The sequence below is a fragment of the Prionailurus viverrinus genome, chromosome B4 (assembly GCF_022837055.1).
Source record: "Prionailurus viverrinus isolate Anna chromosome B4, UM_Priviv_1.0, whole genome shotgun sequence".
Classification (NCBI taxonomy): Eukaryota; Metazoa; Chordata; class Mammalia; order Carnivora; family Felidae; genus Prionailurus; species Prionailurus viverrinus.
Genome location: NC_062567.1, coordinates 58,203,545 through 58,231,268, shown reverse-complemented (window position 1 = coordinate 58,231,268; position 27,724 = coordinate 58,203,545). Strand labels below are relative to the sequence as shown.

The following is a 27,724-nucleotide window of genomic DNA, read 5'->3' as shown; positions in this document are numbered from 1 at the left end:
CAATCTTCAGGTGTCACATAGTGACCTTGACTCTGCTTCTCTAAGACCCTCTTGGGTCTGCCTTTCTTTGTTGGTTAGCTTCATCCTCAGACTGAGAACATAATGGCTGTCATAGATCTAGGCATTATATCCAGATACAACAGTGTTTACAGAAGTTAATGATGACTTTCCTCACTTCTGTTAGAAACAATAAACTCTTCCCAGAATCTCTCAGTTTTCCTCCATTTAAGACTTTATTGAACAGAAGTGGATCACAAGCATATCCTGAACCAATCACTGGTAAAGGGATAGGACTACTCTGATTGGTTTTGATCAGCCAGGACCCACCCCCAAGGCTGAGGTCAGGGCTGGGGCCTGCCCATCCCAAAGAATACAGTCACCCAGAGAGGGGTAGATGCCTGAACAAAATCAGGGTCCTATTAGAAAGGAGGTAGTATGTGTGAAAAAAGATGTTAGTATGTTAGCTATACTGGAATTTTTAAAAAGTTAATAAAAAACCAAAACCAAAATAAAACAAAAAAGATGTTAAGTAACCAATGAAATTTCCTAAGTAAATAATCCCTCTAAATTATAAATTTTTCTTAGAGATGGCATGCTCTAATCATTACTAATGAAAGATTATTCATTGGTAACAGAGCTCTACCCTGCTCTTTAGGAATAGGTATTATTATGCTTTGGCTTGTTGATGTGCCATCAGAAACCTAGTGCCATCAAAAAGAGATAGAGGCCTCTATATGTCCTTTCTTCCTTACTGGAAAGATGACACTGCATTTGACTGAATAGTTTTTATTCAAGTTATCCCTCTGATAGAGAAGGAATAAAAAATGAAGAACTTAATTATTTTATATAGGCCTAATCCCCATCCCCCAACAAGTCTGTAAACCCCTCTAGGGAATAAATGGTATCTTTTTCATATTTATATATCCTATGAAGCTAGCCTTATATAATAGGAACTCCATTCAATAAATAAATGATAAATTGAATTGTAAATCTCATTCATTCTTTCCATGATTAACCTTTATGACAGCTGGGGCGCCTGTGTGGCTCAGTCAGTTAAGAGTCCGACTTCAATTCAGGTCATGATCTCGTGGTTCATGGGTTCAAGCCCCACATCAGGCTCTGTGCTGACAGCTCAGAGCCTGGAGCCTGCTTCAGATTCTCTGTCTCCTCTCTCTCTCTGCCCTTCTGCCCCATCTCTCTCAAAAATAAATTTAAAAATCATTTTAAAAATTAAAAAAAAAACTTTATGACAGCTAATTAAGTCTCCAAGCTAGGTGTGGTCCATATCCAACCTGTGTGCATTAGGAAAGATCCTCTGGCTTTAGTATATGTTCCTCTCTGTGCCTCCAACCATAAGCATCACCTAGAAGCAGGGACTTTCAAGGTGGAATTCTAATGCTCTTTACAGTCATGTTATGGGCTTAACTTGGAGAAAAAAAAATTACAGTCCCTAAATCAGACAAGCACTACCTGGAGAAATTCAGACTTTGATAAGACCTTACCAATCCATTTCCTTTCAGCTTTGCCCACAAGATGGTTCCTCATTCTGAAGAATTAGTGGGTTGAAAAAAAAAAAAAAAACAGAAGTAGTGGGTTGAAAATCCTCTAGGAGAGTATATCCAAACTTCAACATGTTCAGACAGATGTGCACACAAATAGTAGGTTTAAATGAAATTCTCTATATGATTTCATATTTCTCCCTTTTTCTCTTTACTATCCTCTTTTCTTACTTAATCTCTCTAGGTAAAAGATTTGGGTTTTTCCCCCTTCTCTTGTGACACAGTATATTTTCTGAATATACTGATTTATGCCCTTTGTTCTTATTCCTTGACTTGCAATTCTTATCTCTCTATTCTGTCCCCAGACTCAAAGTTTGTTGTTATGTCTGAGAAGTCCTTAGACACCATGGTTACCCAAAGGGTCAAACTGACTCTTCCCTAAACTGAGCGTTGCTGATTCATGGGATGCCTCAGGGATTGTAATAGCCACAGCTAAAATAGCTATCCAAACAAAGATGCTTAGATAACAGCAGCTATTGAAAACAACCAACCCCTGTTACAAATCAATTAGCTACCCCTTATTTGAAAGATATTCAGTATGGCGTTCATACTGGGAATCAGGGCGGATGGTATTTCCTGAACTGATTTATACTATGCTAATATTTGTCAAGTAAATGAAGAAAAATATCGAGAGAGTAAAAAGCCAAACAAAAAATCCAAATCTTGAGGTCATTTTCATTGTCTAATTTTCCTAATGTGTTATCAAATGCTCATCTGAATGCCTGAGGAGTGAATGATTTAGATTAATATTTACCTATGTATTTCTGTATAGAATACTCTAATGTAATATATGCATTTAATTAAATATTTCAACAAGACTTTACAGCCTATAAGGTAACTTCACATGTATTATTTCAGTTGATCATTACGACATGCCTGTGAAGTATGTGCTAATGGTATCCCCATTTCACAGGTGAATAGACTCTGACTCTGAGAAGATCTTGTGCCTTTTTAAAAACTTCTAAAACTAGCTGATAAAAAGGAGAGACAAGACTAAAATCTAGGTCTTTAGCTCACTCTTTCCATTGCTCACATTGCCAATATACATTCATGACAAACTGTAGTCCTCATTGCCTAAGCAAATGTAGCAAAAATTAGAAGTCAACAGGTTGCAGTTCAGATGCCCCTTCCTTTATATGGAGGCTATGGCTTTTCCTTCCTTTGTATTCTCTTTAGTTTAACATAAAATCACAATAATGTTTCCATAGGAGCATTGGAGAGTACTTAATGAATGAGCAATATTCCCATGGAAACTGTTTAAAGGCTGGCTGAGTGACACCAGGGAATGTTCTTCCATTGAAATTGCTAAACACTCAATTTTCCCTCTGATTTTCATTTTTTATGCATTCATCAGTGCTCTAATTGTTTGAGCTTCATCCTTTAAATCAAGAGTGTGATGCCTTGTTGAACATAGGATTGTCTGATGTCCCTTTTAAAACTAACACATCAGGTCATGCTGCTCTATTATCTCCAGTTTATGATATGAATGTAAGTTTCTACTTTGGCCCTTTGTGGAAAATGTTGCCAACTTGTATTCTTCCAACAGTGTCTATTAGAGCTTGAGATAGGTTCCATTCAGACACTCTTCATGCCAAGAACTCTAGGCCAAGATCTGTGATAACTGAACAGGACAGCAAATATGATTTTCAAGTTCTATCTAAGGGTACGTTTTTGACAGGCAATGTAATGTTGCTTGCATTTTAGGTTTTAACCTATTGAGCTATGCAATAGCCTTATTTGTCAGGACTGGGAAAAAAAATTCAATAATAAGGTTTCATGCATTCCCAGATGTCTGAAACTCCAATGAAAGGTCATATACAATACAATACAAGATAGACTTTGTAGATCAGATTTATTTTAGGTTTTTAATGTAATTCTGCATTCTTCTGAATTAATGTAGCAAATATATTAAGCTCATAACTCCATGGTGAAGTGAAAGGCTACTGCTCTGAGCTATTGTAAGGAAAATGTAGCACTTAAACCACAGCTACAACAGGTCATTTGAGGGGAAAATGTGGTTTCAAAAAATAACTGAAAAATGCATTCATAGACATTATTATACAATTGAATGTGGCAGTCAAGGAAACCAGTGGGGAACTGACTCAGGTATGATACTATTCTATCCAACTCATCTGCCATGACAATAAAATGTATTTACTTAGTTTAGGGGGGAAAAAAGACAAATTCAAGATATGTAAGCCTTTGATTAATGATTCAGCTATGATGGAACCACTTACAGGACAATAGCCAAGAATCCTTATGGAGGTATGGTAAAATACCATTCTCCACTCTGGCTGTATGATCTGATAATACAGACTATTTTAATTGTGTTATAGTTTGGGAGGTAAAATGCACACAGGAATGAAAATATGACCTGCCTTTGATGGTAAAAATAATTCATTTCTGGGCAAGTCTAACTTATTATTATATAGGCTATTTTAAAAGATTGTTGGGTAACCTGACATTATTTTCATTTATTGGTAATCCTGGTAGTTTATTGATATAATAAGTGTGTGCACTCATGAAGAAAATTGCCAACTCAAGGCAGAAATCTGTTTTATACAAAAAAATTCAAATATGTGTATGTACCATGATGGGTATTTAGAGAAAAAGTATTCACACCTTTTAATCTTCATTCATTCCTTGTTTGAAAGATTTATTGACTTCCAACCATGTGCCAAGTGCTGCTCTAGGTTCTGAAGGTACAACAAAAACAGACAGAAATGTTGGCTTTTATACAGTTTGCATTTATTCCAGTGGGAGGAAACAGACAATAAACATTGTGAGTAAAATATATAATATGTCAAAATTTAAAGATTTATAATAAAAATATTAGTCAAATATTTAGTACACAAGAATTAAGAGATTCAGAGTTCTGAAGAGACTGTAAATCCCATGTCATTAGTGTAACCCCAGCACCTACCACAATGCCTGGCCTAGCAGATATTGAAGAAATATTTGGTGAATGCCTGAATGAACAAGTGAACAGACTTTATGTTCTCTGAAAATAGCCCTGAACACTATATCTCAGCCTCATACTAGATTTTCTTTTTTTTATCCGCTTATCTCCAAAAAAGATTTGAAGTAACTTATAACAAAAAGGTAAAGAATATAGTTAAAGCAGTAAAGGAAGAAATAGAGTTATGATGCATGACTTTTTTTTTTAATACAGGGCTTAGACATAGTAGGTGATCAATAACCTAAATGAAAGTATATTTGATAGCAATTTCCCCAAAGAATGCATACATATTTTTCACATAACTTTTTCAAAAATACAAGATATCTCTTATCAAAAACTGAGGGGGGCATGTCCAAATGTGATTTTGAAAAAAAGGGGGGGAAATGTTCAGATAAGGCATTATTATCAGAGCAATAATCCAAATGCATGTGACTTTCTCTAAAGTTCCAAGAGTTGAACTTAGCATAAAGTAGAATCTCAGTAAATGTTGACATAAGACCATCAGATAAAACTGATTCTCAAACTGTTTTCTATAATATGGTAACAACATCATGTAATCACCATTTTAAAAAAATGTTCTTTTTATTTTGGTCTGTAGAGTTAGACCGTTCTATGGTTGGCTTTCCAGCAAAGATGTTCAATATCTCTGATAACGAATGGTTCTTCTCAACTCAGTGTATAGCTTTCAAGAACCCACATGGATGGGTGAAAGAGGGCAACAGCTGCTTAGCCAGTCACATCAGCTAAATCAACCCTAACATATCAGTGGACATGAGATATGGCAGCCAGAGCCTACATCATAGTCGAGGCAATGTGGTGTCAGACAAAACTGAATTCAAGTCCCAGTTCTAGTAATTACCTACTCTAGTTGGGGCAACAATCTATTTTAAATGTAATACTATTTAACATCTTTGCAGTCCTAGGTATAGGAGCACAATAATATTTGTAATTATTATTGAATGTGGATAGCATCTTGGCTATTTTGAAGACTAGATTTCTTGGGACATCAGCAGGAAGGAAGCAAGAAGGAAATTTAGGAAAATCATACAGTAAGATGAAAGCTAAGATGAAAAGAGTAGGCTTTCCTACTTTGGAGTAGAAACTAGATAGGGTCTTTAGATAATTCAATCATCTCAGTAGGGAGGCAGGTGTTGCTTACATAGAGGAGAACAATTGAGATGTTCTGGGTGGTGAACAAAGATAAGAGAATGCATATAAGCTAGAGTCTAATTCATCTACCCAAGTCCATATCAGCAGGTACTAATTCTCCTATAACAGTCTGTTCCTCCCTCCCCAAGTGTGTGAAGGAGTTGAAGAGATTTTCAACCAGCAGCCAGGATAGCTCATCCCCTTCTTTGAAAAATGTCTGAAAGTTAACATTGTAAGAAAGAAAAAGACCTTTCTATGTCTTACAGGCAATGGGAAGAATGGGTAGGCATAGGGATTCTTATTGATCTAGAAGGCTCTCCTTTAATTCCTTTCTTATTCCATTATTCCCCTCTCTGACTTTCCTTCCATCTTCTCCTCCTCTCCCTTCCTTCTATTTTCTCTGTTCTTACCTATCACCTCATTCTACAAGGGTCTAAGATGGAATGATTTCCTCATTGTTATTTGCCACAGTATTCTGGGTAAGTCAGGTGCTGAGATGCTTTCAGGTTTCAGTTTGCTTGGGTTAGACCTGATGTATTTTTCATTCTTCCTTTCTACATCTCCTAATGTAGAAAAGTGCAGCATTCAGATGAAAAATACATGGGACATCAAGACAAGTTCTCCCATTGGAGAGCAGGAAACTAAACATGTGATGACTGTGAATGAACTCTCTGAGAACCAAATGAAAATCACAGAAATAGAAACCAGATGTAAGCAATCATGAATCCAGGGCAATACTCTGCCTCCAGTTTATTTTTAGCAGAAATGTTATTAAAGTCTTTTCAGTACCGTAATTAATTTTCAAGGATTGCCATTAGCCTCATAGTGTAAAATGGGACAAGAAATTTTTTGCATATAAAGTTTAGTGGAAAATATTGATTTTTCAAGTAGTTTGCTGTGTGTCTGGTGGTTGTTGGGGGCTGTTGTATGGTTTTTAGTTCTCCCAGTTTGACCTAGGAGTAATGAATCTCTCACCAGAATGTAATCCGTCTTTAGATAATAGTGGCTGTTTATATATTTAGGATGTGTCAACCTCCTCAAGGCTGGGAAGTATCATAGCCTAATATAATATTTGGCTTTCAAGTTTTGGGTGTGCAACAAGAGGACCAACAGTCTTGTTGGCTAAAATCAACCCAAGGTATTAGAGTTTGGACATGAACTTGGCCTGCCCATGCCAGAGGGAATACAAGTACCTTCTTTCAGGCTCTGAATGAAATCATTAATTATGTCAGCAGCTCCAGCGATAGACCTGGAGACACTTTGCACTACTTAGCAAACAAGCTACCTTCTCAACTGTTTAGAAGTCTGGGGAAGATCTTAGAGATCTGTACTCACTGTACTTACACAGCCCTTTCCCTGCAAATCCTCAAACTCCCCTTGATCCTGTGTCTCTTTGGTTTTACCACACCAGAGTTGGAATGAGATGAGGGAAATATATGGCTGTGATGCCCAGACTGTGTATTACAGACCTAAAAGAACATCCTGGTGCACCTTGACAATGAAACTCTTTTAAAATGAGGGTTTTTTGGAACCATATCAACCACACTTGAGTTCCTGCTCAATTTAAGGCCATCATAGGTCTTTTAAAGAGTAATTTAACTGCTATAGACATGTACATTTTTGCCTGTTAAGAACCGCTTTACAAAGAATATGACCTGTGTTTATAAGACGAAAAAATGTTTAATCCTTTCCACAAAAAGCAGCTTCCTTTTTTTTTTTTACCATTAAAAATACTGTGGCAGTTTTATGTATAATTACAGCTTAGCAGGGTGAGAATTAAAGGAGCAAAGTGCAACAAAATTCTGCTAAGGTCAGTTTAAATTTTCTTAACATAAGTACTTTCACATAATAATTGACTTCAGTATATTATGATACAATAAAAGTCCCTATCTTCTCCCTCATTTACCACTCTTTGGGAAGTGAAGCACAAATGAAATGAAGAGGGAAATACCTTCAGGAAAAGCATGTAATACATGCACTAAGCGTTAAGGAAAGAGTGGCTTTTGAGACTGAATGAAATACAGGCTGCCCCCAAATCCACCAGTTTTTAAAAGAACATACTTTCTGAAGGGTTCCCAATAGCAGATCAAAGAGATTTATAAATGAATTTTGAAAACAGATCTAAAATAATTAAAACTATGCTTTCATTTCTCAAAAGTGCAGGTAGAAAGAACTACAATTCAATTTGATCCCACAGCTATCTTCAGAAGACCTACTCAAGGCGCATAGCAGTGTTGGGCATATTGGGAAGGTAAGCAGAACACAAACAAGAGACTAACTGACTTTTTTTCTTTGTTTCGTTCATAGACAATTACGGATAGAATGTTTTCCTCTTGAAAGCAGAAAAAATAGTCTAGCAGCTTTAACAGAGCTGCTAGTGGGAAGGACTAAAACCCTCCCTAATAAATTTATCAAATTTAATGGATAAAAGAATGAAATCTTAAAAATATAGTAAATGAGCTGTTGGGGAAAAGTAATTTTTAAAAAATAAAGAAACTGGAGGAAATTAGATAAACTTCTAAGAGAGAATTCTCACCTGGAATCACCATGGGACAGAGGAAAATGCTAAATTTCCAATGGGGGGATTGAGGAAGAAGCTCCCTAAGTTACGAGCAGATAAAGATAAAAGAATGAAATCTATTTACATCATTTTATTTTTTCTCCCTTCTATGAAAGGAGGGTAAAGAGATGTATAGGGGAAAGTTGACTATCAAAGGATTCATAGAACAAACTAAATTCTGAATTACAAAATAATAATAATAAAATATTATTATTCCAGTTTCATAAGGTTTAAGAAACTGGGTACACATTTAAGTCTGATTTCACTTATTTTTATAAATTGAGAAAGGGAAAGTAAAAGGTTTTATATCAATTTTATTGACTTGGGAAAATATTTAGAAGGATATATATAAAGGTTCCATTTTTCTTCATTAATTATTTTTATTTTGTAGATCCAAAAACTGAGAGAGAGAAATACTGTGAAAAATTACTCAGTCACCATACTTTCTAGTCTACACCAGGCATTCTCAAGGTTGTTTATAAGCACATACTCTCTCACTCTCTTTTTTAAGTACCACACCACCATAAGAAGGAGGGATAAAAACAAGAAGTCATGTGTTCTAATCTGATGTCTCCTGATTTATACAGAAATATATAAAAGGTTCCGTTATGTACCGGATGTTAATTAGATATGCCTCCATAAATAAAGGCACAAAAGTCAAATAAAAGTTATAAATGTTTACAACTTTTTGTAGTTTTTTGTAGTATTTAAGGGAATTTGTTATTCAGATGGAGATGGGATGGCTCAGAGAGATAAGTGGGGGGAATTGACAAGAGAAATTAAAAGACAAAAAGTTAAATGTGAGAATTAAAAAGACAAAACATTCTTAGCCTTCAACATGTATAAGAGCTTAATTAAGTTCAGAAACAGTTCTTCATAAGAACATGTCACAAGAGCTGAGGAAAACTGACTTCACAGAGAATGGACCTATAGTATTGCAATATTATATGGGAATTTCTTTGTTTCCTCCATTGCTAAGAGCGGCAATCACAGGGCTCAGGGGTCTGGTAAATAATAAAGAAGTTGCTCCTCTGAATAATACTATTCTGCAAAGGACCCCCACCATCCCTAGGAAAGCCCTGCGACACCTGACAATCTCCCAGCAGCAGTTTCTCCAGCCAATAAAGTGGTTTTGTGGACATTACCATAGCGATACTATCCGGTATTCAGTTCGCAGATGCTTTTAACAAATACGAGAAGCATAACATGATCATCAATCAGGCTTGTTCATTTGAGAATAGAAGCTTAGAACAGGGAAGGGAAGTAGGCTGCCGGATGGACCAACGTTTCTCAAAGCAAGCTAAATGATGCTGGAGGAGGAAAGACACCTCAGGAAGAAGCTAAAAGGAAACCCACAATTTGGACTCCAGAGTTTGTTTCCGTCTATCTCTGGAATTCTGCCTCTGTGAGAACTCGTCCGGAGTTGTCCAAACGAACACTTCGAGCCTCGTGCCCGGCGCGCAACGGCTCAGTGTCTGGCTGGCTCCAGCTCGAGGGTGTCTCTGCCCCCGGCGTTGGGGGGCGGGGGGTGGTCTGCGCCTCGCCAGGACAGCACGAACACGTATGTCAAGGACTCTTAACCACCATGGACAGCTCACTGGCTTCCCCCAGCCAGCTCCGCGCTGTTCACAAACTCCACAGGAGCCACCAGCTAGGTTGCTTTTTATGCCCTGGAGAGATGCCCTGTGTTCCACGGTCTACACCCCCCGCGATCGCCAACTGCAACCACTGAGCAGCTATATATAGACAGCGGACTTCGAGAATTAATAACCCTTCTTGCCCTCACATCAGTCCTTTAAGTTGCCACTGGATTCTAAGAATCAGACGGAGAGAGTTGGCAGAGGAAACTGTTCCACGTCCCTTCATTTCCTCTCCTCGCCGGCGCGGCCCCTCACCCCGCGTTGGCTTTACAGATCGTGTTAAATGAAATAAAACAGACGGGCCCCGGGGCTCCGGAGCTGTACCGGCGCGCGGGAGGCAAGCTGGCAGAGAGCAAAGCCCAGGGTTCGGGGAGGAGGGAGTATCCCTGCACCTCCCCATGGGGACCCGGACCTGGACCAGGACAGGGCCCAGGAGGGGGTGGTGGTGGAAGGGTGGGGTACATCTGCCCCCACCCTTCTCTTTCCCCATCCCCACTGGGAATTCGTCGTCACCGTCTGCCAGGGGCTTATGTCAAGTTTGAGTCATAGATTGACCAGGAGGGAGAAGGGAGGGGAAAGCCCCGCTTGGAGGAAGTTCGCTCGCGCCTTCGGACCCTGTCCTCGGGTCACACTGTTCCTGAAGTTTCCTTTCGCCTGCAGCCAGGGCCCTCCCGCGAAGAAGGGGGAGGGCTGGGCGGGCGACTCAGACTGTACCCGGGAGCGAAACCGCGCACAAAAACCCAGCGGTAGGGGGCGGAGCGCAAAGGCCTCAATTCTAAGGCTCCGGACAGAATGGATTCTGTGCAACAATCGGGAATCCAGATTCTCAGGGAAAGAAGCCCCCAAACCCAGGAAACGTAGCTAGACCGCCAAGGGGCTCCCAGGCCTCTGACCTTTTCAGCAAGCCTACGATCCCCGGGAGCCAAGCCTGCATCCTCCGCGGGGATCGTATCTGCAACCGGCGAGCTAATTCTGTTGCGGGAGATGCGGGGAGGCTGATAAAGATAGTCCAGGGGTGCTCAGGCCTCTTCGAAGATCCTGGACTCCTTCCCTCAGAGACACACACCTCGCCTTCCTGCGTCAGGCGCGCAACCACCAAGCCAGAAACCCCCAGAGAGGGAGAGCACAGCTTTCATGTTTGCTTTCCAAAGGCCTTCTCTCTGACAGTCCCAGGAAGGGCAGGCAGAACCCCAAGACACCATAATAACAAGCTGAAAGCGAAACAGATACAACGCCGGTCGAAGTGAGGGTACCGGATGCCTTTGTGCCGGAGAGGATGGGCACCCTACTTCCGGTGCTGCCTTGGGGAGAGAATGAGAGCTGCCCTGTTTTGCAGAGGTAGAGAATGGTGTTAGGGAGGTAAACAGCTTTCGAGGTCCCAGTGACTTCCGGGGGCAGTGCCTTGCAGATAGCAGAGCTCACTTTTTAAGAAAGGACAACTCTACTCACAGAGGAGCTGGGCCCCTGCCAGGAAGGCTGTGTGGCACCGCCCCACCCAAGATCAGTTGCAGGTTGAGGGGTTGTCGTCTGAGCCAGGTGAGACTCTCCCTGTGGTCTCGCACAAGTTCAGAGTTGCCTACTGCAGGGAGCCAAGAACTTGGCCCAGCCAAGGGCATCTATCAGGCATCAGTCCAGGATATCAGGACTCTGTTCCTAACCTTTCCCCCTACCCCCCCCCCCCCAACACAGGAGCAGCATCCCTGGCCAGAAGATGCCTCAGAAGTGTTATGATGGTTCTGAGTTTAGGAGGTGCACAGGTGCATAAGTCCTTGACCTTGGAGAACTGGCCCCTAGAGACCCTCATTTCCTAAAGACCTTCTCTGCTCACATTGGCTCATGGCCTGGGTAGCAGGGGAGGGAAGTACCTCACTGCTGAACTTTCTGATCCTGTTTGGGGAAAGCTGAACATTGCCCAAGAAGTAAGGAAGGGTGAAGATGGTGTGAGACCCACTTTCCCAATAAGAATCTCATCAGCCTGATTCGTGTCTAGGCACTTCTCCCTGAGGCAGTTCCTGCAGATGTCAGCAACCAGTCCTGTTCCTGGAGAAGACAGCCTCTGTTGGAGTCTTATCATCTAACTACAAGAGATTTAGTAGTGAAACACACCCTTTCCTATCCCTACTTAGGATTTAAAGGCATCACGTCCCTTTTATTGATACCATGAGGTCAGCTGGCAAGGACCTCCTCTCAAGTCTCAGACCACATCCTAATAGAATCAAATGACAATTTTTCTTGAAGTAATTTCACAAGCTTCTCTATATAAAGAAAGAAAAAGGAGAAGAAATGAGTTTAGTTGTTTGGTTTCATAGGATTTTAGAAATATAGCTTGGAGCTACACAGATTGGCAAATGTTATTGGTAATAAGATAAGGGATGCTTTTTGGTAAGAAGGGAATTTCTGAGCCCAGGTGCACTGTTTAAAGAGCTATAGGTACCTTTCTGGTTTGTATGTTTATTTGCTTGCTGTTTGGGCTGAGAAGGAAAAAAGGGAGAAAGATGAAAAAGCTAAACATGAATGGTTTTTACTAAATTGCAGTAGGAGATATCCCTGGAGATATACACCAGTTGATTATTTTAACATGAATTTAGGAGTAAAAGTGTACTTAAAATTTTAGAAAATCTCTTCTTAAAATTGGGATAAAATGTTGCAGTTGGGGACAGGAAGATGGAAGTCTGGGGCTTGCTCATGGGCTAGGCATTTGTGTAGGTGTAATTCTCACAATGCCAACCTGTCTTCACATGGAAATACTTCAGATTAAAGACAGGCCTTCAAATCCTCCTATTTGCCAAGGTGCATTTAGGTGATGGCAAGGCCTAAGCAAACATTCAGCCTCTGTTGGCACTCCTAAGCACCCCCCACCACCAAAAAGAAAAAAAAGACAAAAACCCTCCTAGTGTGGAATCATCTCATGTGTAGTCATGTGGTCTCAGCATTATCACGGAGGTTACTCAGTTATATTGGGAGCTAGATTATGATGTCAGAAAATATCCCTTTCAGAAAGGCTAAAAGTCAGGGTCCTGAGTATATATTGAGGAGAATTTCTACTTAACGTAAGAAACAGGGCAGCTTAGAAGAGGTACCTGCTTTCCAATAATTGCCTTTAGTGGGAGCAGAAAAGCCTCCTTACAGGAAGTTTTTAATTCATTTAGACTTCATTTTACTTTTTTGAAGAACAACAACAAAAAATTATTTCTGGAAGAGACTGCTGAGAAGATCCCCTTCCTTTGGCCAGAAGAGCAGAGAAGACTGTAAATCAAGGAAAAGGTGAAGTAATAAATTATGAGGGAACTTCGGTATTCCAAGTATATAAAGGCTATTTATTTTTCCTGTGTCTATATTTTCTCTTTTTGTGGAGGAGAGGAAATTCTAAAAATATTTGATAGATGTTTTGCCATTAACACCAGAAAAGTGTGTGGGGAAAAGAAAGGAGGGAGGGAGGGGGGGTCCATTTTTGTTTCATTAGTAGAAAAAGCAACATAAATTAAAGCAGCCTATTGATGGCAGTCTTTAATTTATAATGTTCTGAGAGTAAAATGAATTTATTTACAGCAGAGGTGATTTAATATTGTCAATCTGATTTTTGTTTTAACCTTTTATTGGAGGAAGGATGATTTTTTAAAGCTCAGATAGTTTGAAATTTGGCTAAGTACCTTTGGGTTTTTTATCGTGGAAGCAAATATTATCATTTTAATATTAAACAACTTGCAAGTATTAAAGGGTTCATTTGTGATTTACTTTTTTTTTTAATGTATTTCCCTCTTTAGATCTAATGATTACATTAAGGCTCCTGTTTCTTTCTGGAAAGAATTTATTATAAATCAGAAAGCGTCAGAGGTTCAAAGGTTGACATTTCTGAGTGCTGATACTTTGTCTTTTCATGCCATGCAAACAGATCTAACATTTAGAAATTCCTAAACGAGGGGAATTGTGGAAATTCCCAGATTTTTTTTTTTTCCAGTCGGAGGAAGCCAAGTTTTTTAAGTATGGAGTTTGGAGTAATCAAATGAGGAAGAAAGGAGCTTGCGAGAAGGGGTGACTTCAACCCAAAGTAGGCAGCTCAAGTTAACTGCAGTTAAGGAGCGGGAAAAGGGAGCCGAGATCCGCGAGGGTCGGGGAGAGGGCGCTATTTCACCCACCCTGGGTAAAATCTGTGGAGCATCAGCCAGGAAGCCAGGCTTGATAAAGGTCAGGTTCCCCCAAATCATCTCAAGTGTCCAAATTCTACTAGCCTTCTAGAGAGTATTAAAAACCTACCAGTGAGGTTGTCTATCTAGAAGACAAACATCCCTTGAATGGTTCTCAACTACCCGAGTTCATTTCAGAAAGATAGAGGAGCCCGCGGGGCGGGCGTTCATATCCGCTGCAATCCTTTCCTAGATGATACTGCCCAGTAATTCAGAGCAGTCTTTATTCCCCGCCCAATAGTTTGGGAAGAACCCCCTGCTTTCCCTTCTCTTCTCCGAGGCAGAGCAGCGCACAGCGATAGTTCCGCTTCATCTGCGGGCTGAAGCGACACGGATAGAGTCGTCCCAGAATATGTAACAGGGGACTGGGCGGGGGGTGGGGTGGGGTGGGGGCGACAGAGTAGGTTGTCCGGGAAAGGGTTGCTTAGGCTCTTGTCGGTGGGCGAAAGGGCCTTGTGCGCTCCCCAGGAGTGTAGGTCCACCTCGGCAATTCAAAGGAGGGTCTCCGTCATGTATGCGGGTTTTCTTGGACCAGCTCCAGATGTCCTCAGCTGTTCTGAGACAGCAAGAAACGCAATCTCGACCTGAAGTCTGAACCCTCTTTTACTCTTCTAAGCGAAGGATCTCCCCCGTCCTTGGCCGATGCTCCCCATTCAGCGGGTCCCAGGAAAGAGCCAGGGAGGAGGGTTCCCATCTCGCTCCCCGAGATCCCGGGCGGACTCAGGGCTCCTTAAAGCCACGGGCCAAAGGCCCGCGACCTCCCCGCCGAGTATTCCGGGCGCCCGCGCTCTGCGGCCCCGACTCCTTGGCCTCTTCCCTGCCCGCTCGCCCCCGGCGGCCTCGGGGCCCGCGCGTCCAGCCGGGAGCGGCTGCTGCGGCGCGCCGGGAGCCTTGACTGTTCCCGGCCGCCCGCACGCCCTCGGGGACCTCAGCTCGCAGATCCGCCGCGTAGTCTGCGGCCGGTCGGACCCAGCGGCAACCAGCAGATCCACCCACGCCCCCGGCCCCAGGACTGCGCTCGGCGGGACTGGCGCCCTGGGGTGGGGCTCGGCGGAGCTCGGGGCAGCGCCGGGGGCGGCGGAGCCGAAGGCGCGGGGAGCTCCGGGGCTCGCAGCACACTCCCAGCTCAGGGCTCCCCTCTGCTCGCTCGGGCCGCGCGGGGCCCGCTCGGGCCGCCCGTCGCCGCCCCCGCCCCCCGCGCGTCCGCGCCCTCGCTCGCCCCGCGCGCGTTCCAAGGGCGCCACCTCTTTGCGACTAGCTCACTTCTCCGGCAGGTTTGCCTGGGAGCGTGTGAACATTCCTCTGCTAGGCTTTCAACTCGACTCCAACCTGCGCCGCCCGGCCAGCATGCCTCCCCGCCCGTGAAGCGGGGCCGCCGCTGCCCTGCCGCTCGGGCCGCCGCCTCCCCTCCGCGCCGCTATTAACCCGCCCTCGTTGCCACCTGGCCCTCCTGATCGACGACACGCGCACTTGAAACTTGTTCTCAGGGTGTGTGGAATCAACTTTCCGGAAGCAACCAGCCCACCAGAGGAGGTAGACAGACAGCTATGTATATATATGTGGGTCTCTACAAGTGGCTCTGGAACAAGACGGCCTGGTTCGCAAAGACGCTGACTTCAGAGGGGGAAACTTTCTTCTGTTTTTAGGAAGGAGTTAGCTCTGCTCCACGAACCTAGCACTGCCGGCTAGATTAATTAGACATTGATAGGGAAGAGGTGTAAACACGCTGCGCATCATTGATGCATATATACAACCATTTCATTGTAGTTATTATTTCAGAGGAACGTCTCTGATTTGTTGTTGTTGTTCTTTTTCTTCCCTTTTGGTGCCTTTTTGCCTGTGTGGTTTTGGAAAAAGCACAGTTGCAGTAGCTGGTTCCTAAATAAGTAAGTGCTGAGAGGCTTCAGAGAAAGTTTTTTTTTTTTTTTCCTTTTCTTTTCTTTTCCTTTCTTTTTTCTTTGCAACTTGGGAGATGCCCTTGGTGTTGAAGAGATTATGTGAGAAGAGGCTAAGGCGGGAGCGTGGTAGTACGGGGAGATGGAGATTCCGGACTGACACTTCGGGTCCCTTTCCACTCTGTTGCAGGTCCCGCGAGCGAGAGGATACGATGCTGCGGCGGCTGGTTCAGCAGTGGAGCGTCGCGGTGTTCCTGCTGAGCTACTCGGTGCCCTCCTGCGGGCGCTCGGTGGAGGAACTCGGCCGCCGGCTGTAAGTGCCCCGTCCTCCTCTGGGCGCCGGGTGAGGGCTGGGAAGGCCAGGGGGAGAGGCCACCAGGCTGGGGCGCTGCCGAGGGCTCGCAGCGGTCACTGATGCTTCTTGCCCGAGTTAAAAAGCAGGGAGATCCGGCTACCTGCCGGGGGTTGAGACCGTGTCCTTGAAACCCCAGCGGGAGAACTGGTTGAACCTCAAGGGGCTACGGTCAAGAGACAAATTTGATACGAGTTTCCAAAAGAGGGAGCGCAGAGTCTCCTTTCGACAAAGATGATCTGCCTCTAGTGAAAAATAAAAGTTTATACTTTGAGGACCTGGGAAGGGTTTGAAACCCCGAGGATTACAGGAGACAGATAACTCGGAAGGAGCTGAGGGAGCCACGGTACACACGTCTGTGTGCGCTTGATTTACATGCTGAATGTGGGTGGCAGTTTGTGCGTGCAATGCAAAAGCCTTACATCTAACTTTATTATGAATGACATAATTTTAAGCATATAAAATGGACCACATTACATAATGAAGGCATATTATATAATAAAGTAGTAACAACTTTGCAATGGCACAACTCCAACATTAGTATTGATACAGTTCAGGGACGCTGGAGTGCTTGACTCCAAAATGAATATTAGGTGTGGAAACTTGTTTTTTCTTGGAATTATTGCTAACAGCTCTTTAATCTGCAGTCAAATATTTGCATTGTAGACTGAAAACTTGTGTTTTGGCATTCTCATCTGGTGGTTCTTTTGAGGATAATTTTGACTTTAACATAATCATACATCCAAGCACACCAGAGCAATATCACCATGTTGTATGACTGCAAAGTTGGAAGAACAGTAGAGTAACACTATCTTAATACAAATCTGTTGGACCTAGCAGTACGTTAATGTGTGTAATACCATGTTTGGGTGATCTTGAACCTGCAGACTCAGTATTCAGGATGGGAAAACCATAAAGCTTCAGAACTGAGAGGAGTTTACCTCTGGAGAAGGAATTAAGGAGCTTTTACACTAACAATAAAAATAGCAATATCCAATATTTACAGTCAAGTTCATGGTGCTTCCTTGTAAATTCCCAACGGTGTACAAAAAGGCAACTGTTTTATATGTGCCCTTGGTCTATTACTATTAGAGCAGAAAATCCTTAAATGAAATTGCTTTAGACATGTCTGAACCTTGGCACCAAAATGAAAATCTATTATGAATCTCCTAAGGCAAATTGTGTAAAACATTGTACTAAAGATAAAGCTATATTGTATTCTTCAAATCAATGTTTTGCTGCTGCATTTCTGAAAATTGTCTTTAGACTTTTTGCTCCTTTTGAGACTTGTTTTAAATTATTTAAAATCCATGTATTAATAGAGATGAGGAGTGAATTTTTTAAAGCATGCTTAAATACTGGCCAAGAAATACTGTCTTGGAACAGAGCCAATTTTTTCTTTAAAGTTGCTTGAGAAATACCTGTTTTCTCTTTTGAGAAACAGTAAATGGACCATAATTAAATCCACAGTTATGACATAAAAATAGTGCTAAGTTGTCCTAAAGGCTATTTTTAACTCTTTCTTTGTTGCACCTTGCAAAATACACATCAGAAACCATTTACCAGCCAGAGACTCTGTTATAGTTTTGTTTGTGGGTGAAATATAATATTGTAGTTAAACACTCACACTCAGCAGATGGTTATAAAACTACCACAAAACATTCTTATAGTTAATGGCTAATAGATCATCAAATTACAGCCATGGTTTTTCATGAAGGCTGAAATCATCAGTAGATGAAGATGTTCCATCAAATTATTGCAGCCAAAAGGAGTTTAAAAAAAAAAAACAAGTCATTATTTTTGCATTGGTGCCAAATAACAGTAAATTTTTTGTGCTAGACAAAACATTAGTCTACTATTACATTAAATCAACCTAATTTCTTGAAAGAAATGTTAACATATAATCAAATTGTATTACTCCCCATTACTCTTCATGCCAAATATTAAGGAAACTGCTTTAGCTATTTTTTCTAACTAGGGACTAACTTTTGGAGGGCGGTGCAGGGGGCGGGGGGGTCGGGGGGACTACTATAACAATACCACTTCCTAAGCCCTGCAAAGGAAGCAATTATAAGTTGTCATAGTCCAAAGGATTTTAATTAATGGGACTGGAGTATGAATAAATTGGAAGTTGCAAAGTGAGGCCTCGAGATATTCTTGTCCAGATGAACATGGCTCTGGGCAGGTAGCAGCATTTGTGTCTAAGTTAGACAGGGAATCCCAGCAAATTCAGAAACCTAAGACATAATTGGCTGATTTGCTTGGGAGCCAGACTGGGTCTATTCCATTTAATGAAAAGCATAACTTTTGACTGAGTCATTTGGGTTGGAAGGGACTTGTGGTGAGTCATCCTCACTCTAAGGCCCGGACCCTGCCTCTTGCATGTATCACAGAACTTTTCTTCTCAAACCCAGACTCCTTCCTGAGTAGCTGAGCATCAGCACAAGCATATGCTGCTGCTTCTGTGTTAGGAGAGGCAATCCTATCCCTCCCTTTACTCCCTGTGCTCCTTGATAGCTCCTTGGACATTTACTCTTCTCTGAAAACTACCGAGAGTGATTTTTCTTGAAAGCAGAAGAGCTATATTTTGGCTGAATTTAGAGTTATCCGTGTTGAGCATTTCACCCATATTTCTGCAATTTTTTTTTACAATAATCAAAGAAGACCATAAACATACCATGTTAGGTGTGTAGTAAATGCATGAGAACCACTGTGCTGTGGAATATGCGCAGAGGTACAGAGTAATAGACTATTATTGAGGCCATATTTGCCACTTAAATATTTCAGAATTATCCAAATTGAAAGCCTCCTGAATGTGGATTCATTGTTCCCCACCTATGTGTATCTAGTTTGTACATGCTAGTCATTTACCCTTTTGTGTCAGTTCATGTCTTGTTTTGAAAATAAATAGAACGTTCTATGGATCTAATTTCTTGCTGATGATAAAGATACTATTATATTCCTGATCCTCGAGCACAGTTGCCCCATCAGAAATTCATTCTTGACAATATTTTAAATGCAGAAGTCTTTGAACTGTTAATTGTGTTAACTCCATTTCAAATTTAGCACTTAAGAAAATCTGTGTTTTCTCAGTTTAGATTAACAAGTCCTCCTAAGAGGCAGAAAGAAACTTTGTAAGCCACAAGAGATATACTATTTTAAACTGGACAAAGTTGTGCCATCTTTGTAGGCTTTTTATAAAATAGAAGGATAGAATGATCACTCCTTTTCTCATGAGAACCATCCTGGGAAAGTGCAGTGCTTGGGTTAAGAAGGCACTGTGACTCACAGTTGACAGGCTGGCCAAGATGACAGACATACATGCCAGGCAGAGGGGGCATACACAGTGGTGGCCTGATTAGAACATACCAACCATTAAAAGTTTTGGCTTTGAGTTAAGCTAGAATGGGCTGTATTATACATTTGAAGAGCAATACAGATGCGGTGGTTATCTGCCAGGATTGAGAAAGAACTAAAAGCCCCTGATACTATAAGTGATCATTGGTTAAGAACTTCTTTTACTGTGACATTTTGCTAAAAGATACTCATTAAACTGCAATACTTATAAAATATGCAGTTAAATCAGTCCCATTCTTTAAAAATGTTATTAGAGAGTATAAATGTATTATACCAAAACCTCAAATTTGTATATTATTAAAAGTTTCCAGAATACTAACTGTGGCCATAAAGTAAGTGAATTTTAATCTAGTCACATGTGGCACCTTCAAAAAGGAAGAGAGACTCCTTCATGCCTCATTTAAACCAGGCTCCTGTTAAATTCCTTTCCATTAAGTCATGTCTTTTTTGAACAAGCTGCATGCCTTAAAGCCGGTCCACCCTCTAAAATACTAAAAGGAAGCTGGTATTCTGGCTATAAGATCTAGAGAAATAATGCCTGTATTTTCATGTCTTACTCTTCTTTGACTCACAGTAGAACTAGAAAATCTCTCATTCTCCCTGTGGAAATCCAAACTTCTAGAAATCCTAGTTCTTTGTTTTGGTGATGAAAATGGACTTGTTAGAACAGTAAGGTTGATCTTCAAGGAAGCTGATAAATTGCTATCCATTTGCCCTTCATCATGGTTCTCACCACAGGCTTTTTTACTCCCTGCCCTTTGCTTCTTATTTCAACATACACTTCCTCTTCCACAGAAGAAAGGACTGAGGAAGTTGAAAAGCAATCTTTGGTTTCAGAATCAGAGAACCTGGTTTTTGGAATCCTGGTTCTGTCTGTTCTCAGTTTGAGGGCAAGGGCAAGTCATTAGTTTCTCTGAATCTCAACTTCCCCATCTATAAAATGAAGACAATGCTATTTTTATTTGTTACATTTCTCTGAGGAGTTGAAGAAGTTGTACTAATGAAGGCAGATGAGGGATCCAGATATTGTGTGTCAGAGAGGTAAGAATAAATGGGGTATCGCCCTGTGAAGTACCCTCAGAAACTTGTAAATGAACCACTTTGAAGAGCTCTACAGTGGTAGAAATTGGAGTAAGGTGAGGTAGAGTTGAAGCACGCATGATATGACTGATTAATGTATGTGATCCCTACATATGGTCAATAATATACAGACAGGATAATACAAGAATATATGCATGGACAATTTAAGCAAGAGTCAGGATGTCATCTAAAAGGACTGATGGAAAATTAGTTTATTCTTTTCCACTATATTTTCATTAGAGTGTTGTTTAAACAGAAAAGTCACTTCATATTTGTTCATAGAGATTTTTTTAAGACAAGAAGGCTAAGTAGAAAAGTGAATTTTTTAATTAAGTACTAAGGATAATACCCTCTGAAATTCTAAATTAAAAAAAAAAAACTCAATGTGGGGAAGAAATAGAAAGATCTTAATTTAAACACAAAGAAACCCATTTTAAAGAGACCACCCATTACTCTACAGAAAAATAGACATTCTCTCCCTGACACTTGGCTTTCAAATATAGGTTCTTGGCCACCTGTAATCTATTTTATGTTAAAATTCAGTCTGTTAGGTCATTACCTAGACAGGCTTTACTGCTCATTTCATCTTCAGCCTTTGTTTGCCTTTATTCCTACAGCTTGCTGTTCTTTGAGAGTCAATATTATTATTTTCCTAATAGGGGAGCAGTGTGTGTGTGTGTGTGTGTGTGTGTGTGTGTGTGTGTGTGTGTGAGAGAGAGAGAGAGAGAGAGAGAGAGAGAGAACGAGAGAGAGAGAACGAGAGAGCGAGAGAAAGAGAGAGCATGCACTTGTGCGCATGCATGCGTGTCCGGGTGAGTACTCAAGTAAATTCAGCCTCCTTTTCATTTCTAGTCTAGGACTTCTGGATTTATTTTCCCAACACAAGTCTGAAAAACCTGAAAAGAATATCAGTGGTTTCTGTCCATTGCTGAGTATAACTGAATCATAACGTTTTAAGTTGAGAAGAATATAAAACTCTCTGAATCTGACCCCTTCCTTTTAAATGGAGAGAGGCTATGAGGCCAGAGAATGTCCGTGTTCTCACCAAAGTCACAGACCTAGAGTGGCATAAATGGGATCTGGGGCTGCAGCCCCCTAGCTGCCTGCACTTCCCTTCCCACTCTGCACTTTCCCTGCTTCACAAGCTGGCTGCACTTCCAGCTCATGCTCTGTAGAGGACCAAACAGAAAACTAAAGGGCTTTCCTCTTGTCTTTGAGGTCTATACCAACAAACTAAAATTGTATTATTTTCTTCTTTCCTGCTATTTTTTTCTTAAAGCAAAAGAGCTGTGTCTGAACATCAGCTCCTTCATGACAAGGGGAAATCTATCCAAGACTTACGACGACGATTCTTCCTTCACCACCTGATTGCAGAAATCCACACAGCTGAAATCAGAGCTACCTCGGAGGTTTCCCCCAACTCCAAGCCTGCTCCCAACACAAAGAACCACCCAGTCCGATTTGGGTCTGACGATGAAGGCAGATACCTAACTCAGGAAACCAACAAGGTGGAGACATACAAAGAGCAGCCACTGAAGACACCGGGCAAGAAAAAGAAGGGTAAACCTGGAAAACGCAAGGAGCAGGAAAAAAAGAAACGGCGAACTCGGTCTGCCTGGCTAAACTCTGGTGTGGCTGGGAGTGGGCTAGATGGGGACCACCCATGTGACATCTCTGCGACATCGCTGGAGCTCAATTTACGGTAAACGGCTTCTGTGCCCCATAGCCTTTGCTTGGTGCTCTCCGCTGGGGTGTGTAACGTCCCTTCCACTGTGGCTTGGACAAACCTAGAATGTCCTCCCTTTCTGTCCTTCTATCAATTGCTCCACAATTTCAAAGCTTAATGAAAGCAAGATGGCTCAGAATATTGTCTGCTTTCATACAGTGTCCTCCTATGCCCTCAATACACACCAGCATTGAATAACCCATTTCTTTTCCTCCACCATCACACCCCAACGCCAATCCTTCACTCCTCCACTAAAGAATTTCTTTTTTTCGTCAGGCTTCAGAAGCTAGGGACCACCTTCATCATTTGCTGGAGGAGTGTATTTATTCCCCTACTCTCACACCTTGGCAAACTTTCTCGATTGTTTTTCATTTTTTACTTTTTTTTTCACTTCAGGGGCAAATACAGAAGGCTTTGATATAATCTACAAATACGACTGAATAATACTGTAGCATAGACAATTCTGAGTCAGACACATTTTTCATTTCATTACATTTAATTGAACCTTAAATTTATCTTTATTTAAATAAATGTTAAAAATTTAAACATACACTCTGAACTTATTTAATTAAATTTCCCTCTGGTTTCTACCAACACGTGAAAAAAAAAATCATGATTTCTGAAAATTTTTAAATGTTGACTTGGGAAGGACATAAGTTTTTCTCATGTATCTATTTATCCACTGGCAAGTTGAAATCATTTTCTAGAGTATTGCAGTAGAAATAATAAAACTTCACATTTACATGGCTTGTTCATCCTTGGCTCACAAATGCAGGTGGTAATGGCATTCATTGACTTTGGGGTCAAATACCTTAAGTTCAGATCTTGGCTCTGAACTTACTAAAGTTCACAACCTTGGGCAAACTACATGGTCTTTCTGAGACTCATTTTTCTCTTATGTGAAATGAAGACAATAACTGTAACAACCTCATAGGGTTGGCTGAAGATTAAATGAGATTACGTGGGTTAAATGCTTGTCTTAGTAAACAATAAAGTGCAACTTGTTGTTTTGGTGCTTTTAGATCTAGTGCTGATTGTTTATCTGGATATGTGTGTTTCTGTGAGGCAAAAAAGCAGCAAATATTAATCTCATTTTATAAACTAGAAAACCCAGGCACTCCATGGCTGAAGGACCTGAGTAGTCCTGAGAACTGGATTTCCCCATTTCTGGATTTTTAGGCCAGGACTATGTTAGTGTCGCCTCTTGATTCAGATGTTTCCACCAACAGGATCTTTCTTGCCTTTTTACTTTTCAGTACAAGTCTTCTGTGGGCTTTGAAAGAAAGGGGAAACTATACAAGGATGTGTCATATGCAGCTAATGATCTCATTAATTAGAGTCCCATGTTACTTCTCCAGGCCTTTCCTCTTACTAGTAGAGATGGGATTACAGGGTGATGTTTCAGAGAGGAGTTTGAACTTGTTTACCATCACTTCTCTCTTTGAGTCAGGTTGACAAAACTCATCATTAAATAGCGTAAAAAAGGATAACTATATCAGACAAATAGTACAGCTTCAGCAATTAATGAGTAATGACACTAGAGGAACCTTTAGCAGAGTGAATGACCTATTCTGCAAATATCTAATGGATCTATAATGTGTAACCGAACCTATGAATCTTGGCTCAAAGCACATATTTAATGTATTTTAAGAAAGGATCCTTATATTTATAGCTAATGCAAGGGCTTTTTTGCCAGAAGCTATTTTTACCATTGTCTTACTCTGTGTGTGTGTACATGTATATATATTAGAAAAACAAAAGTATAAATACTTTTTTTATGGATTTCATTTATTTAAGATTTGAAGTATCTAGGAATTTAATGAAATTCGGCACTCATCAACTCTTATGCCCAAAGCTACCCCTCTCGTAAAGGAGACTAGTAAAAATTAGGCAGCGGCCTAATCAAATCCAGACCTAGGACTGAAAGAAGGAGAACGTTTCTGCTTCTCCTTTCTGTTTCCCGGTTGTGAGGGACATTCATGGAAAGCACTGTTTGTTTGGCAGTCGGATCTTGGCACTCTCCCAGTACAACCCAACCGAGGTTCAGGGAAGATCGGGGAAATTTAGGAGTGTACTGGTGAGACTATATGGGGCCAGGCAAATGTTCTAATCCAAATAGAATCCTTTCAGAATAACTATTTTAAAGTTTTGTAAGCAACCAACCTTTTATGAGTGTCCTGTCTTTAGTCTCTTTACATTATTAGGCAATGACCTGAGAGGTCTGATGAACTGGCAAGCATGAGCTTTATTATAATATAAGTAGTATTTCTTAAGAGAAACTACTGTACTAAAACTGTCTGGCTCCTTGCACGTGAACCAGTGGGAAATACATAGTTTAAATGTTGGAAATTACATTTTGGAATTTTTGATGTTGCAAATGAGATGTCCAGATACAATAGGACTCGTTTAATTGAGACCATATATTTTTTTCTTGATAAATAGTGACTTAGAAATAATACAAAAGCTTTTCCATATTCAAAAAAACTCTAAAGTATTGTCATACGCACAGACACGCACTAAACATACACGTATACTTTCAGGTCATGTTTTATGTTTTACTTGGCTATCCCAATACGTGCTTTTATATATAGCAAGCCAACAGGATAGACAAGGAGAAATACAATTAAAAGATCTTTTCCTTGGTCCTTTTTTAAATAATTATTTTAACGTTTATTTTTGACAGAGAGAGAGCGTGCACATGCACGTGCACGAGTTGGGGAGGGGCAGAGAGAGAGAGAGGGAAACACAGAATCTGAAACAGGCTCCAGGCTCTGAGCTGTCAGCACAGAGCCCAACACGGGGCTTGAACTCACAAACCATGAGATCATGATCTAAGCCGAAGTCATATACCTAACTGATTGAGCCACCAGGTGCCCCTCCTTGGTCCTTAATGTATTCCTTTTCTCTTTCTTTCCTTCTGAGAACATAATTGTGGAAAATACTCTTCATTCCCTCCTTGCCTGTGTTATTCTTAAGTTCAATTCACTAGATACTGTTCAGTAAGAAAACATTTTAAAATTGGTACAGCACACAAATTATTGAGTTTTACAGTCACCTTTAAGATTGTATTCATAACATACATTCACATCCACCAGCCATTTAAAATTTAATCTTAAATTATTTTCTCTACAATTAGGAGCTATTTTACCATTCCAATCAAAACTATTGTTGAAGAGGTCAATTTTTTTAAGACATAAAAATTACCCTCAATGCTCAACTTGCTTTTCTTTAAGCTGCAGGTAGAGTTCCTAAATTGTCAAGAATGGGCTCTCCTGTGGGTCTCACCCCCATATAGGTCTGCCATGTAAAACTCTGCCCACACTCTGGCTGCTAATGCAATGGCACAGCCAATCGAATTCAATTCTATAGGTGCTTCCTTAGAAACTACTATGTATTCAGTGAAATATACTACACAAAGAGAAGAGAAAGGGAGAGAGAAAAGCAGAGAAAATGTTGCTAGTCCATCTTAAAATACTGTGACTACGGTGTTTTAGAAGGGGTTAAAAAAGGTGTCAGTCCCAAGTGGTAATTTATTCTGAGTAATAAACAGCTTGAGCTGAAATACTGCCGTTTTATGCTTTTATATCAATTGATTCTTATACTCTAAGTTAGGCTTTCCTGATTTCTAATTGTAGATCGCTTCTAGAAACCAGCAGAATGAGAGCCAAATAATTCTTAGTTTTGACTTCACAAACTAAAATCCAAAAATAGTTTCATTCATTAGTGTTTAAGGACAGCTAAAGGAATGACCGATAACATAAAATCATCAACCAAGCATACTGTTTACTTACACATCCTTTCAACATTTACTCCAAATCACACACTTTACTCTCTTAAGTCATTATCTTAGCAAAAGATTGGCCAAATGGAAACCTAAACAGAATTAGTAACATTTGGGTCACCCTTGGCAGGCATCACTGGGGAATAAACTTCTAGCAAGGTGTATTTGATGATAGATTGTACAACCTAGCCTTATTTCCAAACTCTCAAATGTGTCCCTTCTCTTCCCAAACTTTCCAGTTGGCAGCTTTGGGAAATTCTCCTAGGGTCTCCTTTTTCAGACAAAGAATGTAGAATTAGAAATGCAAGCCCTTTCTCTTTCTGTACTATGTTGACCATTGGATGGTATTAAAGACCCTGCCTGTAGCAAAGATTCTGGAGAGTCAGATCCCACAGGTGCCTCCTATTGGGAATATTCATAAGAAATCCCTGGAATCTTTTCAATTGTGATTCTATGTTCCTTTATTTTTTATGCCTTTTTATTTGTCAAGGAGAAGTAACCTATTTTCTCTTCTTCTTTCCCTTCCTTCTCTTTTCAGGAGGCATTGAAATCTTTAGGAAAGACATTCAGAGGACGTATTACAGGATTCTGTAATAGTGAACATATGGAAAGTATTAGAAATATTTATTGTCTGTAAATACTGTAAATGCATTGGAATAAAACTGTCTTCCCATTGCTCTATGAAACTGCACATTGGTCATTGTGAATATTTTTTTGCCAAGGCTAATCCAATTATTATTATCACATTTACCATAATTTATTTTGTCAACTGATGTATTTATTTTGTAAATGTATCTTGGTGCTGCTGAATTTCTATATTTTTTGTAACATAATGCACTTTAGATATACATATCAAGTATGTTGATAAATGACACAATAAAGTGTCTCTATTTTGTGGTTGATTTTAATAATGCCTAAATATAATTATCCAAACTGATTTTCCTCTGTGCATGTAAAAATAGCAGTATTTTAAATTTGTAAAGAATGTCTAATAAAATATAATCTAAATTACATCATGAGTCAGAAGGTGAATTATGTATATACCCTTTAAGATTTCTACTAGAAGGAACGTGATGTAATTTTTTAAACTGTATTGAATATGGTCTTAAGTATAATATGTTTATATTGGTACATATTCCAATATTTTCACATTAGCTTTTAGTTTAAAAACCACCTAAAATGTGTTTTGTCCAGTATTTAAGTTCAATTCAATAGAATGGCTGAACTACCTAGACATCCTTTTATGAAATATGTCCAATTTGAAGTGAAGACAGGAGAGGGCAGGAAAAAAAAAAAAGAGAGAAGTCAAGAGAAAATATTAAAAATTACTCTCTGAAACTTAGTCCAGCCAGAAATGGAAAAAAAAGGAGGCAGATCAGGAACTTTAAGGCCAGGGGTAATTTTCGCCAATGTTAAGTTTAATTTGAAAGGGCTTGCTCTTACTGGTAACAAACAACAATAAGCATAAAAGAGGAACTTGAG

The 27,724-nt window shown here is 40.5% G+C and overlaps 1 protein-coding gene across 2 annotated transcripts; it reads left to right on the top strand.

Annotated features, from left to right (window-relative positions):
- Nucleotides 1-14,334: 14,334 nt before the first annotated feature.
- Nucleotides 14,335-27,187, top strand: PTHLH (parathyroid hormone like hormone). Of its 2 annotated transcripts, XM_047867432.1 has the most exons (5): nt 14,335-14,405; nt 15,326-15,584; nt 16,137-16,259; nt 22,015-22,437; nt 26,781-27,187. In XM_047867432.1, the coding sequence occupies exons 3-5, from the start codon at nt 16,159-16,161 to the stop codon at nt 26,788-26,790; spliced, it is 534 nt and encodes a 177-aa protein (XP_047723388.1). In that variant the 5' UTR covers nt 14,335-14,405; nt 15,326-15,584; nt 16,137-16,158; the 3' UTR covers nt 26,791-27,187. The 2 variants fall into 2 exon arrangements, with proteins under 2 accessions (XP_047723388.1, XP_047723389.1); XM_047867433.1 differs by lacking the exon at nt 14,335-14,405 and having other exon boundaries at nt 15,291-15,584; nt 22,021-22,437.
- Nucleotides 27,188-27,724: the final 537 nt, after the last annotated feature.